Raw genomic sequence first — 21205 nt, forward strand, 5'->3', positions numbered from 1 at the left:
ATATTAGCCACGGTCATAGAATGGCACTTGATCCAGACATATCTTTTGAGTTCAATATAATTACATTTTTTATTTGAATATATGCATTAATGAATCAATTATACATTACATTTTACTTTGATAAAAAAAACTAACATCAACGTAATCATTTATTTGAAAGGTAAATCTCTATTGATGAACTGGGTAAACTAAGATGTAGCCAAGGCCTTTTCACAATACAAGTGAATGCATTTTCAATAGGAGTCTGTGCATGCATTGAGTTATTGAGCTTGTTTTGGCTGATTTAATGAGGCTACAGATGAAAAACAATCTGTTTACCTTCCATTTGGGACTATTTATTGTACTGATCGAAGGTCACGTATGTAGCAATGGTTGTGAGAGCTATTTGGATCACTCCAGTATATTGGTACCACTCCGCAGCGGAGGGATACATCCGAGGTGAGGATTTCAAATCAAATCAAAGTTTATTTGTCACATGCGCTGAATACAACAGGTGTAGACCTTACAGTGAAATGCTTACTTACAGGCTCTAACCAATAGTGTAAAAAAGGTATTAAGTGAACAACAGGTAGGTAAAGAAATAAAACAGTAAAAAGACAGGCTATATACAGTAGCAAGGCTATAAGAGTAGCGAGGCTACATACAGACACCGGTTAGTCAGGCTGATTTGAGGTAGTATGTACGTATAGATATGGTTAAAGTGACTATGCATACAGTGGGGCAAAAAGTATTTAGTCAGCCACCAATTGTGCAAGTTCTCCCACTTAAAAAGATGAGAGAGGCCTGTAACTTTCATCATAGGTACATTTCAACTATGACAGACAAAATGAGAAAAAAAAATCCAGAAAATCACATTTTTTATGAATTTATTAGCAAATTATGGTGGAAAATAAGTATTTGGTCAATAACAAAAGTTTCTCAATACTTTGTTATATACCCTTTGTTGGCAATGACAGAGGTCAAACGTTTTCTGTAAGTCTTCACAAGGTTTTCACACACCTCCATGCAGATCTCCTCTAGAGCAGTGATGTTTTGGGGCTGTAGCTGGGCAACACGGACTTTTTTGCCCCACTGTATAGATCACTCCAATATTTTGGTATACCCGTACCAGCTGCCAAAACCACATCACAGCTCGCCATTGAGCGGATCCTAGCTGGACGCAGGCGACGAACCCCCTTCATAAACCTGGACACCAAGGGACGGCGCCCCACTGGCCTGTCCATCCACCCCACATGGCAGGCAGATTTAGCGGCCAAATACCCTCTCAGTGTAGAGGCTGTCAAGCCCTCATCAAAGCGAGACTGCAGGTATTGGAGGACATACTGCACCCCGCATGACTCGGGCACAACCTCAATACCAGTGCACCAAGAGCAGAACAAGCACCAGTGCAGTTGTAGCCGGCGCCCTTGCGTGCTGCATGGTGTTCATTACACCCTCCTGTAGTCCTAACATGGACCATTGGTGCCGTTCAGTGGCCAAGCCCACAGACTGAGGCGGTGCGGCCTTGGATGACACCGAGTTCCCCCGGCCTGAGACAGCAGGTCCGGTCTCAGGGGAAGTTGTCAAGGGGTCCCAGACAACAGCGACAGGAGAAGGCTGAACCAGGGTCATCAGGGCCAGTATGGGGCCACCAGAAGCAGACGATGCTATGCCAACCTGGTTTTGTCCAGCACAGCCTGGATCAGGGGAAAAGCGTAACGCTCCAGCCCTGGCCAATCGTGAGCCTGGGCATCCAAACCCAGAGGTAGCCCCTTCATGGTGGTGAACAGTGCCAGCATCGTCCCCCAGGAACAGCCTATCACTGGCCAACAGGGAACAGCTGTCGTCGCCATCGAAGCTATCAACCTCCTGACGCAGGGCATGCGCCCTCCATTCAAGGTGGTCCCAGCGGTCTGACTCCTGCCCCCGTCCAGGACTAGTAGCAGATGGGCACTGCCTGCAGTGGCTCCGGGAAAGCTTCCTGGGAGGGGTACTGTGCCCAGTAGAGTGACTAACAGCTTGCTGGCGCACCACTCCTGAAGGAGGGAGCTCGTCCCCAGCCTGAGCCTGGCCGACCCACTCGCGCATGGCCTCCAATCACACCAGGCGCAGGCGTTCTGAGAACAGCACAAAACAGGCGTCCAGTAGGGCGCTCCACCGCCCTCTCCACGTGGCTCAAACCCAGGCAGTGCATACACAAGGTATACGGCTCTCCAGGGGGAGTGCCACCATCACACCTGTCAAAAAGGGAAGCCATAAGCTCAGCCAAGCCAGCAACGCCCACGGAGCCAAGCCAGCAACGCCCACGGAGCCAAGCCAGCAAGGCCCACGGAGCCAAGCCAGCAAGGCCCACGGAGCCAAGCCAGCAAGGCCCACGGAGCCAAGCCAGCAAGGCCCACGGAGCCAAGCCAGCAAGGCCCACGGAGCCAAGCCAGCAAGGCCCACGGAGCCAAGCCAGCAAGGCCCACGGAGCCAAGCCAGCAAGGCCCACGGAGCCAAGCCAGCAAGGCCCACGGAGCCAAGCCAGCAAGGCCCACGGAGCCAAGCCAGCAAGGCCCACGGAGCCAAGCCAGCAAGGCCCACGGAGCCAAGCCAGCAAGGCCCACGGAGCCAAGCCAGCAACGCCCTGGGAGAGTTTGTCATGACCCACTTGTAAGAATAGGAACCCGGTGAGGGATAAATTACCCAGTATCTCTGCAAAAACAGGGAAGACCCGTGTAGGAAATACAGGCAGGCAAAAAACAGCAAACAGGTAATGGATTTGATTTATGTGTTTTCATTTTTTTACACCAACTGCAATATTACCTAGTTGGTTTAATATCAAGCAGTAAAAACAGCACCATATGATGGAGTAACTCCATGAAGGAACTCCTAAGTTAATGTCTCAACATAGTGGAAGCCCACCACAATACTCTTACATTCTGCAGGGGAAAGAACAAGAAAAAAACCTTGTAGGGTAATTAGCAGAGAACCACACGATGTTAAGCAATTCACAACACACACAGAACAAGCCAGTTGGAAAGTTGTGTAAGGTAAATACAGTGTGGCAGCAAGAGCCACCAATATATTAAAGGATGCACACGGAGTCTAGTGGAACGCAAACAAAACAAAAGCACGACAAACCACGGGCGGAAGATGCAGATCAACCACGCGAAGCGAGTGGAGCACTCAAGAGGGGCTGGCCATGTGGCCGGCTGCAAATAGCCAGTGAGTATACTTCCACTCAAAATACTACGCTTCCCAGTGACTTACCAAGCGAACTTCAGGTTTGTACCTCAAACCATACGGACGACCACCGAGAAAATGAAAGAGAATGTGTGTCGCGGCCATGGGGTCAATATATAGGGGCAGAGCCCAGCCGTGACACAGGTGTACACGGGAGTAAATCTGTAAATTCTCACCTCGGATGTATCCCTCTGCCGCGGAGTGATACCAATATAGGGAAACATTACAACATTTGCCTAGAAGAAGCAATCTCTTTTATAAAAGTGTGTGCTGTCTCTAAGACCCATGACATCTTTCACACACAGTCAATTCAAGGCTCGAGCAAAGATGATATTGACTGGGAGAGAAGTGAGGTGGGGGAGACTAAGTGACTGAGTTTTTGGTGACAATCAGCTTTGTAATCAGCAATATTTTTGCGTTATGGTTTGTAAGTGTAACAGTGTAATTACTTTTTAAATTCCTGCATAAAATGGGTATTATGCCACCTCCTGGTAGATTAGTGTGTTTACATTGTCTAATACACTCAGTGATAAAATTATGTGATTCTGGGTAATCCACAGCAGATTTATGCAGAATTGCTATGGTTGAGTTGAAATTTGAATGGTCCTGGGAGAGAAATTTGTAAAATCCACCTTTTACACTGTACATTACAAATGTATGTTATTAGTAACTACTGTTGTTGGTTTGGCTTCAAATAAACCACTCTTTATGTTATTTGCCGAATCTCAGTTTTCCTTGTGGGTTTTATGCTAGCTAAAGTTCCCTCTGAAATTGGTAGCTAACTCGAAAATGCATCTTCTTTAGGAGTACTATTTATATCCCATCGACTAATTATCATTCATCCATACTGTGTGTGTCCCATCATTGCAGGTAATTTATGACATATGTATATGTTTTATAAACGCATAAGCACCAGCCAGCGTATTAGCCTGGTTCTGTTAGTTGAGGCAAATACATTCCCTGAATTCATTAAAGAGAAATAATGTAATTTCATAGTTTTGATCTATTCAATATTATACTACAATTTAGAAAGAATAACCCTTGAATTAGTAGGTGTGTCCAAACTTTTGACTGGTACTGCATATTGGAATCACAGAAATGCCTTTTCATATGCTGTCAATTGCACATTTTTATTTCTGTTCTTGGAGAACTGGCATGTTTTCATACTGTATTGCTCCCTGAATTTATTAAAGAGAAATAATGCAATCATTCTGTCTTGAAAGATATGATGTAGGGAAAATATTTTTACATAATTGACATGATGTGCTGTTTATATTATTTAACATGTTATATAAATATGCTTGGAGGAATGATTACACATTTGGGTATCAGAAAAAAAAGCAAGGGTCTTTGATATGAGGTGCCATAGATGGGTTGGTTGTTTCGTAACGAAACCGACGTGTGCGCAACTATGGGGCAAAACAGACTTGGCTTAGATTGTTGACAACATGTAAACTATATTACAGTTGTTGGTTATGTAGCTAGTTCATTTTAACCATATGAGCAATGACATGAAATCAGTCAAAACAAGACATGGTATCAAGAACAAGAATGAAACTAACTGAAACAAATCACTTACTCATGCGTGGCAGTTTCTTGTCATTGTTGGTAGCTATTTGGCCATCCAGAATCAAAAGAACTCACTGACTTCTGCACATTTTAGCTGCACATTGTCAGCTAAAACATCTATTAGCCAATCACATTTGTTGTTTCTTCTCTCCAATAGACAGTGACGTTCTTACATTGTTAGAGAGCGACCAGAAAGTTTTCAAAATGGGACTCGAAAGTACTATGGTGTGGTAAGAATAACACACATCTTGTTTGATTTATATCTGTTTCATAAATGATTTATTTATACGTTACAATGAAGGGAAGGAAACGCCGACGCAATTGTATACTTCTTGGGGTAAAATTGTTTATGCTAGCTAAACCAGTGAAATAGGGGGATTACTGATACTGACTGACTGTCCTGGCTGAGTCGTTATCTATCGGTGTCAGGGAACATCAAGGCACAAAATTCGTCAACACTTTTCATTATCATATACGTTACTTGTCACTTTGAACAAATGGATAACAAACCAATGGCACCTGTTTGCCTACTAGCATAATGTTAATGTTAATAACTAGCTTTGCCTGCCATTTAGCTAAACGTTAGCTTAGCTTGTATGCTAATCACAAGAGGTTGTCTAACGTTAATTGCTAGCTAGCTGGCTAAGTTAGACAGACATTAACTGTAGCTAACAGTTTGTCTTTGCTTGCAATTTATTCAGCCTAGTTCTTCATATTTCCGGGTGTATATCAATTGGCTTCTTTACATATGTAATATTTCTGGGTGCTCTAGCTACTTGGCTAGAGCCCTGGCCCTGTGAATATTTATTAATGGGGGCAGGTGTTGCTCATTCCTATCCTACATGACCAGTTTATCTTGAATGTTTCAACTGTCATCCAAACTATTCTAGTCTCCAGAGTCCAGAAAGGCATAAGAATGGCATTTGTTGATTTTTATCTAGCTGTTTACATTATCTTCCATTAGCTACCCTTTTACATTTTGCAGTGTCACCATTCTGAAAGCAGGTGTTTATAGAGCTGTGCAATATGGACAAAAATCCATATCGCTATACATTGCCTGAATTGATGTGATGATGATAAATGGGACGATAAGTCAGAAGCATTCATGTGCATTTCTTTAAATTAGCATTTAAACTGCTATTAACGGTAGTTTGATTGTAGTAGCCATCAATTGGCCCATTAACGATCACCCATATTAGCACACTTGTTTAATTTCAAACTTCACATTTCTCTAGTATAGGCTACTTATCATAATGAACGTTGTCAGCAAAAGGCCTGCGATAAATGATTTGTATGATCCGTGTCGATCATTTTCAGTTTATCGTCCCAGCTCTGCATAGCAGCATTAACCATTCTGATAATCCTATTGTTCTCCAGTCCGACTAATTTATGTCCCTCTCTCATCTCCAGTGTGGACAATAGTGAGTATATGCGCAATGGAGACTTCCTGCCCACTAGACTACAAGCCCAGCAAGATGCCGTCAACATCGTCTGTCACTCCAAAACTCGGGCAAACCCTGAGAACAATGTCGGCCTAATCTCGATGGCTAAGTAAGCTTGTGTTTTTTTGTGTGTTCAAAATATGAGTTGTCTGACGGAGAACAAACAACTATTCTGAAACTAGTGTTTCATATGAACATGTGAGTCTGAGACAAATTGAACCGTGTGGCCTGTAAAATAAAATGGAGGCCTCTGATATCAAATAGTGGTGTTTAGGTGGAAAACTGATGCCTTGACTGACAGACATTCCCAGTTTTAATGCTGTTTGGTTGGATTTTTTATGTTTGACTGCAGTAACTGTGAGGTCTTGACCACACTGACCCCAGACACTGGCCGCATCCTGTCCAAATTGCACGCTATCCAGCCCAAAGGCAAGATATGCTTCTGCACTGGCATCCGGGTGGCCCATGTGAGTGTCATTGCCTCTGCAGAAAATATCATATAAGCCAAATAATTATTTTACACTGAGTTACAAAGGTTAAAATTGAGCAGGCTAGTGTTGTGTGTTCATGCATAATGTGTTTTTCTCCGTGTCTATGTAGCTGGCTCTAAAGCACAGACAGGGGAAGAACCACAAGATGAAGATAATTGCCTTTGTGGGCAGCCCTGTGGAAGACAGTGACAAGGATGTGAGTTTGCCACCTACCAGCGTCTTATCTGAACATATATTTCTCTTACTTTGATGATATAGCAACTAGCCTAAGTATTATGTAATTTTTCTCACAATGGTACTATTCTCTGGCACATACAATTTCTGTATAAAATGAATGTACATTATAGCTGGTCCCACAGAAGGTGTGTTTTCAACAATAGACATGCAGCTTGTCACCATGGTTACTGGTCTTTCTCTCACCCTCTGCTTCCGTTCCTCCCAATCTATGGCCCCCACAGCTTGTTACAATGGCCAAGCGCTTAAAGAAAGAGAAGGTCAATGTGGATATTATAAATTTTGGGGAAGAGGTAAGACTTATTTCCTTGTGCCAGTATTTTTAATTAGCCCTATTATTTTTATGTATACAGTTGAAGTCGGAAGTTTACATACACTTAGGTTGGAGTCATTAAAACTTGTTTTTCAACTTCTCCACAAATTTCTTGTTAACAAACTATAGTTTTGGCAAGTCGGTTAGCACATCTACTTTGTGCACGACACAAGTAATTTTTCCAACAATTGTTTACAGACAGATTATTTCACTTATAAGTCACTGTATTACAATTCCGGTGGGTCAGAAGTTTACATACACTAAGTTGACTGCCTTTAAATAGCTTGGAAACTTCCAGAAAATGATGTCATGGATTTAAAAGCTTCTGATAGGCTAATTGACATCATTTGAGTCAATTGGAGGTGTACCTGTGGATGTATTTCAAGGCCTACCTTCAAACTCAGTGCCTCTTTGCTTGACATCGAAATAAAAATAAATCAGCCAAGACCTCAGAACAAAATTGTAGACCTCCACAAGTCTGGTTCATCCTTGGGAGCAATTTCCAAGCGCCTGAAGGTACCACGTTCATCTGTACAAACAATAGTACACAACTATAAACACCATGGGACCACGCAGCCATCATACCGCTCAGGAAGGAGACGCGTTCTGTCTCCAAGAGATGAATGTACTTTGGTGCAAAAAAATCCCAGAACAACAGCAAAGGACCTTGTGAAGATGCTGGAGGAAACGGGTACAAAAGTATCTATATTCACAGTAAAACGAGTCCTATGTTGACATAACCTGAAAGGCCGCTCAGCAAGGAAGAAGCTACTGCTCCAAAACCTCCATTAAAAAAGCCAGACTACGTTTGCAACTGCACATGGGGACAAAGATCGTACTTTTTGGAGAAATGTCCTCTGGTCTGATGAAACAACAATAGAACTGTTTGGCCATAATGACCATTGTTATGTTTGGATGAAAAAGGGGGAGGCTTGCAAGCCAAAGAACACCATCCCAACCGTGAAGCACAGGGGTGGGAGCATCATGTTGTGGGAGTGCTTTGCTACAGGAGGGACCGGTGCACTTCACAAAATAGATGGCATCATGAGGGGAAAATTGTGGATATATTGAAGCAACATCTCAAGACATCAGTCAGGAAGTTAAAGCTTGGTCGCAAATGGGTCTTCCAAATGGATAATGACCCCAAGCATACTTCCAAAGTTGTGGCAAAATGGCCTAAGAACAACAAAGTCAAGGTATTGGAGTGGCCATCACAAAGCTCTGACCTCAATCCTATAGAAAATTTGTGGGCAGAAATGAAAATGCCTGTGCGAGCAAGGAGGCCTACATACCTGACTCCGTTGCACCAGCTCTGTCAGGAGGAATGGGCCAACATTCACCCAACTTATTGTGGGAAGCTTGTGGAAGGCTACCCGAAACGTTTGACCGAAGTGAAACAATTTAAAGGCAATGCTACCAAATACCTATTGAGTGTATGTAAACTTCTGACCCACTGGGAATGTGATGAAAGAAATAAAAGCTGAAATAAATCATTCTCTCTACTATTATTCAGACATTTCACATTCTTAAAATAGTGGTGATCCTAACTGACCTAAGACAGGAAATTTTTACTAGGATTAAACGTCAGGAATTGTGTAAAACTGAGTTTAAATGTATTTGACTAAGGTGTATGTAAACTTCCGACTTCAACTGTACGTACATACATACAGTGAGCACCATAATTCATTGGACAGTGACCATTTTTTTGTTATTTTGGTTCTGTACTCTAGCACTTTGAGTTAGAAAGGATACAATGACAATGAGGGTGAAGTGCAGACTGTCAGCTTTAATTTGAGGGTATTTTTATACATATCGGATGAACCGTTTAGAAATGACAGCACCTTTTGTACATGGTCCCCCCCCCCATTTTTAAGGTACTACAAGTATTTGTTGAATTGGCTTCACAGATGTGTGTCGTTAGGCAGGTGTATTCATTTGTGTCGTTAGTGAATGCAGGAGAGCTGTTGATGAATGTATTGATTCTAGACTGCTATTGCCTATGGAGGTTGTTGTTGGGGTGTGACAACACGAGGAAGACCGCAGTGTCGATGCAAATGTAGCTGGCTGTCATAAGGCTCATAAAATCAATCAATCAGGAACATTGCAAAAACCCTGGGCATGCCCAAGTCAACAGTTTGGTTCATCATTAACAAGAAAAAAAACAACCGGTGAACTCAATTATGTCAAAAGACCCGGTAGACTGAGGAAGACCACTTTAGTGGATGACCGGAGAATACTCTCTATGGTGAAGAAAACCCCCCTGACAACAGCCCAACAGATCAAACACACTCTCTTGGATGCAGGTGTAGATGTCAAAGTCTACCATACGTGGAAGACTACACCAGCAGGACTACAGAGGGTACACTACAAGATGCAAACCACTGATAAGCCTGAAGAACAGAAAGGCGAGATTACAGTTTGCTCTAAAGCACCTAAAAGAGCCACAAGAGTTCTGGATTTTTTTTTATTGTGGACAGATGAGGCAAAGACTAACATGTACCAGAGTGATGGAAAGAGAAAAGTGTGGAGAGAAAAATAAAAGACATGCCCATGATCCAAAGCATACCACCTCATCAATGAAACATGGTGGAGGGGGTGTTATGGCTTGGGCCTGTATGGCTGCCAGTGGAACAGGCTCACTTGTCTTTATCGATGATGTGACTGCAGACAGAAGTAGAACAATGAATTCTGAAGTCTACAGAAATATTTTATCTGCTCAAATAAAACCAAATGCCTTCCAACTCATTGAACGGCACTTCATCATGCAACAAGACAATGACCCTAAACATACTGCTAGAGCAACGAAGAGGTTTTTGATGGCCAAAAAGTGGAAAATCCTTGACTGGCCGAGTCAATCACCGGATCTGAATCCAATTGAACATGCATTTTACATGCTGAAGAGGAGACTGAATCAAATCAAATGTATTTATATAGCCCTTCTTACATCAGCTGATATCTCAAAGTGCTGTACAGAAACCCAGCCTAAAACTCCAAACAGCAAGCAATGCAGGTGTAGAAGCACGGTGGCTAGGAAAAACTCCCTAGAAAGGCCAAAACCTAGGAAGAAACCTAGAGGGGACCCGGGCTATGAGGGGTGGCCAGTCCTCTTCTGGCTGTGCCGGGTGAAGATTATAACAGAACTTGGCCAAGATGTTCAAATGTTCATAAATGACCAGCATGGTCAAATAATAATAATCACAGTAGTTGTCGAGGGTGCAACAAGTAAGCACCTCAAGAATAAATGTCAGTTGGCTTTTCATAGCCGATCATTGAGAGTATCTCTACCGCTCCTGCTGTCTCTAGAGAGTTGAAAACAGCAGGTCTGGGACAGGTAGCACGTCCGGTGAACAGGTCAGGGTTCCCATAGCCGCAGGCAGAGCAGTTGAAACTGGAGCAGCAGCATGACCAGGTGGACTGGGGACAGCAAGGAGTCATCATGCCAGGTAGTCCTGAGGCATGGCCTTAGGGCTCAGGTCCCCCGAGAGAGAGAGAAAGAGAGAATTAGAGAGAGCATACTTAAATTCACACAGGACACCGGATAAGACAGGAGAAATACTCCAGATATAACAGACTGACCCTAGCCCCCCGACACATAAACCTCTGCAGCATAAATACTGGAGGCTGAGACAGGAGGGGTCAGGAGACACTGTGGCCCCATCCGATGATACCCCCGGACAGGGCAGTAGTCCCCAAATCAAGCAGGAACTGAAGATGGCTACAGTACAGGCCTGGCAGAGCATCACCAGGGAAGATACCCAGCGTCTGGTGATGTCGATGCATCGCAGACTTCAAGCAGTCATTGCATGCAAAGGATATGCGACCAAATATTAACAATGATTACTTTATTCTACATTATGTTAAACTGTCCAATGTTTTTTGATGCCCGAAAATGGGGGGGACTATGTACAAAAGCTTCTATAATTTCTAAACGGTTCATCCGATATGTATGAAAATACCCTCAAATTAAAGCTGACAGTCTGCACTTCACCCTCATTGTCATTGTATCCTTTCAAACTCAAAGTGCTAGAGTACAGAACCAAAATAACTTAACAAAATGTCACTGTCCAATGAATTATGGTGCTCACTGTACATACATACATACATACATACATACATACATACATACATACATACATACATACATACATACATACACCAGTCAAAAGTTTGGACACACCTAGGGTTTTTCTTTATTTTTTACTATTTTCTACATTGTAGAATAATAGAGAAGACAGCAAATGAAATATCACATGGAATCATGTGGTAACCAAAAAAGTGTTCTAGTTTTATATATCTATTTTATATTGAGATTCTTCAAAGTATCCAACCTTTGCTTTGATGACAGCTTTGTACACTCTTGGCATTCTCTCAACCAGCTTCATGAGGTAGTCACCTGGAATGCATTTCAATTAACAGGTGTGCCTTGTTAAAAGATCATTTGTAGAATTTATTTCCTTATTGCATTTGAGCCAATCATTTGTGTTGTGACAAGGTAGGGGTGGTATACAGAACATAGCCTTCTTTGGTAAAATACCAATTCCATATTATGGCAAGAACAGCTCAAATAAGCAGAGAAATGACAGTCCATCATTACTTTGACTGACCTTCATGTCTTAATCTGGAAATTGTCAAGAACTTTGAAAGTTACTTCAAGTGCAGTCGCAAAACCCATCAAAGGCTATGATAAAATTGGCTCTCATGAGGACAGCCACAGGAATGGAAAACCCAGAGTTACCTCTGCTGCAGGGGGTGAAGGGCAGGGGTGTATGATTCATTATTAACTTCTACTTCATCACAATCCCGGATCCGGGAGCACCCCCATCAGTAAAAAAGCTGACTAGCATAGCCTAGCATAGCGTCACAAGTAAATACTAGCATTTAAATATCATTAAATCACAAGTCCAAGACACCAGATGAAAGATACACATCTTGTGAATCCAGCCATCATTTCTGATTTTTAAAATGTCTTACAGGGAAGACACTATGTATTTCTATTAGCTAACCACGATAGCAAAAGACAACTTTCTTTTCCCACCATTTTTTTCCTGCATAGGTAGCTATCACAATTTCGACCAAATAAAGATATAAATAGTCACTAACCAAGAAACAACTTCATCAGATGACAGTCTGATAACATATTTATTGTATAGCATATGTTTTGTTAGAAAAATGTGCATATTTCAGGTATAAATCATAGTTTTACATTGCAGCCACCATCACAACTCTCACCAAAGCAACTAGAATAACTACAGAGACCAACGTGAATTACCTAAATACTCATCATAAAACATTTATGAAAAATACACAGCGTACAGCAAATGAAAGACAAAGATCTTGTGAATCCAGCCAATATTTCAGATGTTTAAGTGTTTTACAGCGAAAACACAATATAGCATTATATTAGCTTACTACAATAGCCAACCACACAACAGCATTGATTCAAGCCAACAATAGCGATAACGAATAAACCAGCAAAAGATATTAATTTTTTCACTAACCTTCTCAAACTTCTTCAGATGACAGTCCTATAACATCATATTACACAATACATATAGAGTTTGTTCGAAAATGTGCATATTTAGCGGCACAAATCGTGGTTAAACAATATGAATAGTAGCCAAAATGCAAACAAAATGTCGGGAGAAATCTTGGGAGAGGCACCTAATCTAATCAGTAACTAATCATAAACTTGACTAAAAAATACAGGTTGGACAGCAAATGAAAGATACATTAGTTCTTAATGCAACCGCTGTGTTAGATTTTTAAAATTAACGTTACTACGACATACAGTGTGCGTTAAAGCGAGACCGCACCGAAATTAATGGCGGACTAGTAGATTTACATTTTTCAACAGAACAACGAATTAACATCATAAATACTTCTTACTTTTTGATGAGCTCCCATCAGAATCTTGGGCAAGTTGTCCTTTGTCCAGAGGAATCGTTGCTCGGTTGTAGATTGTCGCCTTCAACTTTGGAATTAGCAGTAAACATTAGCCATGTGGCTAAGACGTGTCCAACTCACTATAACGCAGCACTAAGAAATATCCGAAAATCGCAATATACTGATATAAACTGATATAACTCGGTTTAAAATAACAACATTATGATGTCTTTAACACCTATATCGAATAAAATCAGAGCCGGATATATCTAAGGCCTATAACGGGAGCATTCCAGAACGCAATCCTGAGGTCTGTCTTGCGTCATGGCGAATGTTGAAAAGGCTGCTCCCCCGGTTCCAAGCCCATTTATATGTCCTCAGATCTGCCTAGCAACTCCATTCCAATTCTCATTGCTTGCTGACATCCAGGGGAAGGCGTATGCAGTGCATGTCGACCAATAGAATACATGCAAATTAATAAACCGACCCTGGAACAGATTGCCTTATTTCAGATTTCTCACTTCCTCACAGGAAAATTGCTCCAACTTGAGTTCTGTTTTACTCACAGATATAATTCAAACGGTTTTAGAATAGAATTGAGTACGAGGCAGTTTAATTTGTGAACAAATTTTTTACAAAGTGAAAACAGCACCCCCTATTGAGAAAAGGTTAACTACTCTGATGTGATTGTGATAACATACAGGAACTCAAGTCCTTTTGTTCACCCGACCTAGAATATCTCGCAATCAAATGCCGACCGTATTACCTCCCAAGAAAATGATCTTCGGTTATAGTCACATCCGTGTATATTCCCCCTTAAGCCGATACCACGACGGCCCTCAAAGAACTTCATTGGACTTTATGCAAACTGAAAATCACATATCCTGAGGCTGCATTTATTGTATCTGAGGATTTTAGCAAAGAAAATTTGAGGAAAATGCTACTGAAGTTCTATCAACATATTGACTGTAGTACTCGCGCCGCTAAAACACTCGACCACTGTTACTCCAACTTCCGGGATGCCTATAAGGCCCTCCCTTTGTCAAATCTGATCACGACTCCATTTTGCTTCTGCTTTCCTATAGGCAGAAACTCAAACAGGAAGTACCCGTGCTAAGGACTATTCAATGCTGGTCTGACCAATCGGAATCCACGCTTCAAGATTGTTTTGATCACGCAGACTGGGATATGTTCCGGGTAGCCTTTGAGAATAACATTGACTAATACACTGTTACGGTGACCTAATTTATCAGGAAGTGTATAGGAGATGTTGTACCCACGGACTATTTAAACCTACCCTAACCAGAAACCGTAGATGGCAGCAGTCGCGCAAAACTGAAAGCGCGAACCACCGCATTTAAGGTGACTGGTAATATGGCTGAATACAAACAGTGTACTTATTCCCTCCGTAAGGCAATCAAACAGGCAAACGTCAGTATAAAGACAAAGTGGAGTCGCAATTCAACGGCTGACACGAGACGTATGTGGCAGGGTCTAAAGACAATCACGGACTACAAAGGGAAAACTAGCCACATCGCGGACACTGTCTTGCATCCGGACGAGCTAAACACCTTAACCCACTTTGAGGATAACACAGTGCCACCGACGCAGCCCGCTACCAAAGACTGTGGGTTCAAATTCTCAGTGGCCGACGTAAGTAATTTAAGCGTGTTAACCCTCGCAAGGCTGCTGGCCCAGAAGGGCATCCCTAGCCACGTCCTCTGAGCATGCGCAGACCAGCTGGCTGGAGTGTCCACCATTGTTCCTGTACCCAAGAAGGCAAAGGTAACTGAACTAAATTACTATCGCCCCGTAACACTCACTTCTGTCATCATGAAGTGCTTTGAGAGACTAGTCAAGGATCATATCACCTCACCTGACACCCTAGACCCACTTCAATTTGCTTACCTCCCCTAAAAATCTACAGACGATGCTCTCACTGCACACCGCCCTGTCCCATCTGGACAAGAGGAATATCTATGTAAAAATGCTGTTCATTGACTTTAGCTCAGCATTCAACACCATAGTATCTTCCAAGCGTATCATGAAGCTTGAGGGCCCTGGCTCTGAACCCCGCCCTGTGCAACTTCCTGAAAGGCCGCCCTCAGGTGGTAAAGGTAGAAAACAACACCTCCGCTTCGCTGATCCTCAACACAGGGGCCCCACAAGGCTGTGTGCTCAGCCCTCTCTTGTACTCCCTGTTCACCCATGACTGCGTGGCCACGCACGCCTCCAACTCAGTCATCAAGTTTGCAGACGACAAAACAGTAGTAGGCATGATTTCCAACAATGACGAGACAGCCTACTGGAAGGAAGTGAGGGCCCTGGGAGTGTGGTGCCAGGAAAATAACCTCTCACTCAAAGTCAACAAAACACAGGAGCTGATCGTGGACTTCAGGAAACATCAGAGGGAGCACCCCCATATCCACATCGACAGGACCGCAGTGGATAAGGTGGAAAGCTTCAAGTTCTTTGGCATATCCATCACCGACAAACTGAAATGGTCCACCCACACAGACAGTGTGGTGAAGAAGGCGCAACAGTGCCTCAGGAGGCTGAAGAAATTTGGCTTGGCACCTAAAACCCTCAAACTTATACAGATGCACAATTGAGAGCATCCTGTCGGGCTGTATCACCTCCTGGTATGGAAACTGTTCCGCCCACAACCGCAGGGCTCTCCAGAGAGTGGTGCAATCTGCCCAACGCATCGTCCGGGGCTACCTGCCCTCCAGGACACCTAGAGCACCCGATGTCACAGGAAGGCCAAAAAGATCATCAAAGACAACAACCACCCGTGCCACGGCCTTCTGGATGATAACGGGGTGAACAAGCAAAGTCAGTACAGGTGCATCAAAGCTGGGACCGAGAGACTGAAAAACAGCTTCTATCTCAAGGCCATCAGACTTAAATAGCCATCACTAGCACATTAGAGGCTGCTGCCCCATATACATAGACTTGAAATCACAGGCCGCTTTAATAGTAGAACACTAGTCACTTTAATAATGTTTACATATTTTGTATTACTCATCTCATATGTATATACTGTATTCTATTCTGCTGTGTCTTAGTCTATGCCGCTCTGACATTGCTCGTCCAAGTATTTATACATTCTTAATTCCATTCCTTTGCTTTAGATTTGTGTGTATTGTTAGATATTACTTGTTAGATATTACTGCACTGTTGGAGCTAGAAACACAAGCATTTCACTACACCCGCAGTAACATCTGCTGGACACGTATGTTGCCAATAAAATTAGATTTGATTTTCAGAGGATAAGTTCATTAGAGTTAACAGCCTCAGAAATTGCAGCCCAAATAAATGCTTCACAGAGTTCAAGTAACCGACACATCTCAACATCGACTGTTCAGAGGAGACTGCGTGAATCAGGCCTTCATGGTCGAATTGCTGCAAAGAAACCACTCCTAAAGGACACCAATAAGAAGAAGAGACTTGCTTTGTCCAAGAAACAGGAACAATGGACATTAGACTGATGGAAATCTGTCCTTTTGGTCCAATGAGTCCAAATTTGAGATTTTTGGTTCCAACCGCCGTCTCTTTGTGAGACGCAGAGTAGGTGAACAGATGATCTCTGCGTATGTGGTTCTCATTGTGAAGCATGGAGGAGGTGGTGTGGAGGTGATTTTCTGGTGACACTGTCGTTCACTTATTTAGAATTCAAGGCACACTTAACCAGCATGGCTACCACAGCATTCTGCAGCGATACGCCATCCCATTTGGTTTGCGTTTAGTTGGACTATCATTTGTTTTTCAACAGGACAATGACCCACACACCTCCAAGCTGTGTAAGGGCTATTTGAACAAAAAGGTGTGATGGAGTGCTGCATCAGATGACCTGGCCTCCACATTCACCCAACCTCAACCCAATTGAGATGATTTGGGATGAGTTGGACCGCAGAGTGATGGAAAAGCAGCCAATAAGTGCTCAGCCTATGTGGGAACTCCTTCGACTGTTGGAAAAGCATTCCAGGTGAAGCTGGTTGAGAGAATGCCAAGAGTGTGCAAAGCTGTCAATGCAAAGGATGCTACTTTTGAAGAATATAAAATATGTTGATTTGTTTAACACTTTTTTGGTTACTACATGATTCCATATGTGTTGTTCAATAGTTTTGATGTCTCAACTATTATTCTACAGTGTCGAAAATAGTCAACATAAAGAAAAACCCTGGAATGAGTAGGTGTGTCCAAACTTTTGACTGGTACTGTTTATATATACAGAAAGTATTCAGACCCCTTGACTTTTTCCACATTTTGTTAGGTTACAGCCTTATTTTTAAAAGTATTTATTTTTTCACTCAAACTACACACAATACCCCATAATGATAAAGCAAAAACAGGTTTTTAAATGTTTTTGCTTATTTTTTTTACTCAGTACTTTGTTGAAGCACCTTTGGCAGCGATTACAGCCTCGAATCTTCTTGGGTATGACGCTACAAGCGTGGCACACCAGATCCTCTCAAGTTCTGTCAGGTTGGATGGGGAGCGTTGCTGTACAGCTATTTTCAGGTCTATCCACAGATGTTCAATCGAGGTCTAGACTCTTGCTGGGCCACTCAAGGACATTCAGAGACTTGCCTCGAAGCCACTCCTGTGTTGTCTTGGCTGTGTGCTTAGTGTTGTTGTCCTGTGGGAAGGTGAATCTTCGCCCCAGTCTGAGGTCATGAGCGCTCTGAAGCAGGTTTTCATCAAGGGTTTCTCTGTACTTTGCTCTGTTCATCTTTGCCTCGATCCTGACTGGTCTCCCAGTCTCTGCTGCTGAAAAACATCCCCACAGCACGATGCTGCCACCACAATGTTTCACTGTAGGGATTTTGCCAGGTTTCCTCAGATGTGACACTTGGCATTCAATGTTGGTTTCATCAGATAATTTTTCTCATGGTCTGAGTGTCCTTTAGGTGCCTTTTGTGAAACTCCAAGCAGGATGTCGTGCCTTTTTACTGAGGAGTGGCGTCTGTCTGGCCATTCTACTGTGAAGGCCTGATTTGGTGGAGGGCTGTAGAGATGGTTTTCCTTCTGGAAGGTTCTCCCATCTCCACAGAGGAAGTCTGGAGCTCTGTCAGAGTGACCATTGGGTTCTTGGTCACCTCCCTGCCCACGACCCTTCTCCCCCGATTGCTCAGTTTGGCCGGGCGGCCAGCTCTTGGAAGAGTCTTGGTGGTTCCAAACTTCTTCCATTTAAGAATAATGGAGGCAACTCTGTTCTTGGGGACCTTCAATGTTGCAGACATTTTTTGGTACCCTTCCCCAGATCTGTGCCTTGACACAATCCTTTTTCGGAGCTCTACGGACAATTCCCTTGACCTCATTGCTTGGTTTTTGCTCTGACATGCCTTGGGACCTTATATAGACAGGTGTGTGCCTTTCCAAATCATATCCAATCAATTGAATTTACCACAGGTGGACTCCCAAGTTGTGGAAACATCTCAAGGATGATCAATGGAAACAGGATGCACCTGAGCTCAATTTCGAGTCTCCTAGCAAAAGGTCTGAATACTTATGTAACTAAGGTAATGTTTTTCTTTTTATATATATATATATATAAGCAAAAATCTGTTTTTTTGCTTTGTCATTATGGGGGTGGGGGGCAATTTTAATACATTTTAGAATAAGGCAGTAACCTAACAAAATGTGGGAAAAGTCAAGGGATCTGAATACTTTCCAAAGGCGTGTGTGTGTGATTAACACAATTCCTTGGTTTTAACTCCTGCTTGTTTCCATTTCAAGCTAAATACATTTATTTTATAAATTTTCATAGATAACACAGTATTAACTCTTGAATTGTTCATTCTCTCTCTCCCCTTCTCCCATATTCTCTATTGCTTCCTCCATCGTCCTCCAGGAGTTTAATACGGAAAAGCTGACTGCCTTCATCAACACTCTGAATGGGAAGGAGGGTACGGGTTCCCACCTGGTGACTGTACCCCCAGGGCCTAGCCTGGCTGACGCCCTGCTCTCCTCCCCCATCCTGGCTGGGGAAGGAGGCTCCATGATGGGCCTGGGCGCCAGCGACTTTGAGTTTGGCGTGGACGCCGACCCCGAGCTTGCTCTGGTAAAAATGCAATAGGGTCCCTTTTAAAGTGACATTTTTGCATTTACATTTTGGTCATTTAGCAGATGCTCTTATCCAGAGTGACCTTAATCAGTGAACCAGAGTTACCAGCATACAGTTTTTCTGGCATTTAACTAACTGTGTGTCCCTCTCTACTCAGGCTCTGCGTGTGTCCATGGAGGAGCAGAGACAAAGGCAGGAGGAGGAGGCTCGCCAGGTGGCTGTTGCTTCTGCAGCCGATGTCACCACAGCAGACAGTAAAGAAAGGGAGGGTAGGGATAGCTATGTGTGTATATGTAGTGAGAAGTTTTGTGTATCCCTTTTGTCTGCTGTATTATTTATGCATAACCCTTCTAATTTCTCACGTATGTTAGTTATAAAGGAGAATACAGAGGTTTGTACTGTAATGGTTTAATTGACTCGCTCTCAGAATCCGAGGAGGCCCTGCTAAAGATGTCGGTGTCTCAGCCTGAGACGGGTGGTGCTGCAGTGCTGCCTGACTTCAGCAATATGACAGAGGAGGAGCAGATTGCATACGCAATGCAAATGTCTCTGGCTGGAGAGGGTGCGTTATAATCACCATCCACACTCATGCTTTCAGAATAGCATCCACTGACACACACACACTTTGCGGTGTGGATGATTAAAAATGGACCCTAGGTAGGTATTTTTTGTAACATTTCGTTTTAAAGCTTGGTACTTACCATTGATCTGGACTGTCATAGTTACACTGACACACCGCAAACAAAAACAAAGGGACAGGTGCAGCCACTTGACATTTCCAGATACATAGAGTTTCCATATGATATACATTTGATTTGATTTTGACTCTCTCCCTCCATTCCCTACCAACCCGTCCCTGTGATTAGAGTATGGAGATGCTATGGACACTGAAACTGCCAAGGTAGGTAACTCGCATGATCAGTGAAATCAGAAACCTTATCGTTTGTTTTTCAATACAGTCGTGTGACGTCGGTCCGCTACAATTTCCCAGTTGCAGTTTATGAAACACGCCCTTTCTCGATTTAGTCACTGATGTTTTGTCTCATTCATGTGTAAGTTCTCCATCTCCCTTCCAATCAGGATCACCTCTATTTGCAAGTACATGTACCAGGGATTTGACCTGCTGAAATGGTGCTAACAAACAGAATATATAATCAGTGCGTGCCCTTATTAATGATGTGCCTTGTGGTTCTTCCTCAGGAGGAGGATGACTATGATGTGATGCAGGACCCAGAGTTCCTCCAAAGCGTCCTGCAGAACCTGCCAGGTGTCGACCCTAACAATGAGGCCATCCGAAACGCCATGGGCTCCCTGGCCTCCCAGACAGGCCCACCCAAGCCTAACCACAAGAAAGACAAGGATAAGAAGAAATGAGGCATGGGGACAGACAAATTGACAACACACATGGATTGTGTCCGAAGTGGCACCCTTTTCCCTAAATAGTGCACTACTTTTGACATGGCTCTGGTAGGGTAGTTGACACCGACAGAATTATGCAAGGCTACAGACAGAAAGACAGTTGGACGGACACCAATGCATGATATGACAGACAGTCAACAACATTCACAAGAAACCCACAAGCACGCACAAACAGACCAGACAATAAGACCAAACCGGAATGCACCAGGATTGTCATACAATCTAAAAATGGAATATCCATCTTTTCCGGTTTCTCACTGATTTACCCCATCTTATTAACTGACTGACTCGCAGACTGACTGGCATTATACGTTGTATTTAATGACAGGTCCCCAAGCTTGTAAACTAAACAATATCCTCCTTTTATTTTTGTTATTTTTCCATTGCAATAAATAAGATGAATGAAGCTTGTTGGTATGTACATCTGTCTGATTGATTGCTTGCCCAGTCCCCACTCAACCCCATATAGCTAGAACAGGAACGATTAATTCGAGAGAGGTGTGTGAACTATTGTGGCAAGAATTAACATATCTGTTTTTGTGTCATCTTTTGTGTTCACATTTAGAATTAACAAATGACA

General features: G+C 43.0%; 1 protein-coding gene across 1 annotated transcript; it reads left to right on the plus strand.

Annotated features, from left to right (window-relative positions):
• Window positions 1-4883: 4883 nt before the first annotated feature.
• LOC120027386 (26S proteasome non-ATPase regulatory subunit 4-like) lies at window positions 4884-21036 on the plus strand. Its single transcript, XM_038972301.1, has 10 exons — window positions 4884-5003; window positions 6184-6324; window positions 6568-6682; window positions 6816-6902; window positions 7165-7233; window positions 18994-19203; window positions 19364-19475; window positions 19634-19768; window positions 20073-20107; window positions 20407-21036. The coding sequence occupies exons 1-10, from the start codon at window positions 4978-4980 to the stop codon at window positions 20578-20580; spliced, it is 1104 nt and encodes a 367-aa protein (XP_038828229.1). The 5' UTR covers window positions 4884-4977; the 3' UTR covers window positions 20581-21036.
• Window positions 21037-21205: the final 169 nt, after the last annotated feature.

Source organism: Salvelinus namaycush, chromosome 32 (assembly GCF_016432855.1).
Source record: "Salvelinus namaycush isolate Seneca chromosome 32, SaNama_1.0, whole genome shotgun sequence".
In the NCBI taxonomy this organism is placed as follows: Eukaryota; Metazoa; Chordata; class Actinopteri; order Salmoniformes; family Salmonidae; genus Salvelinus; species Salvelinus namaycush.

What these genes read in the sequence shown, in the direction of transcription:
- LOC120027386 (XM_038972301.1), top strand. Translation starts at nt 4,978, where the DNA reads ATGGGACTCGAAAGTACTATGGTGTG. An exon ending in GGCCTAATCTCGATGGCTAA is followed by an intron (nt 6,325 to 6,567) that starts GTAAGCTTGTGT and finishes GTTTGACTGCAG; the next exon opens with TAACTGTGAGGTCTTGACCA. An exon ending in AATGTCTCTGGCTGGAGAGG is followed by an intron (nt 19,769 to 20,072) that starts GTGCGTTATAAT and finishes CCCTGTGATTAG; the next exon opens with AGTATGGAGATGCTATGGAC.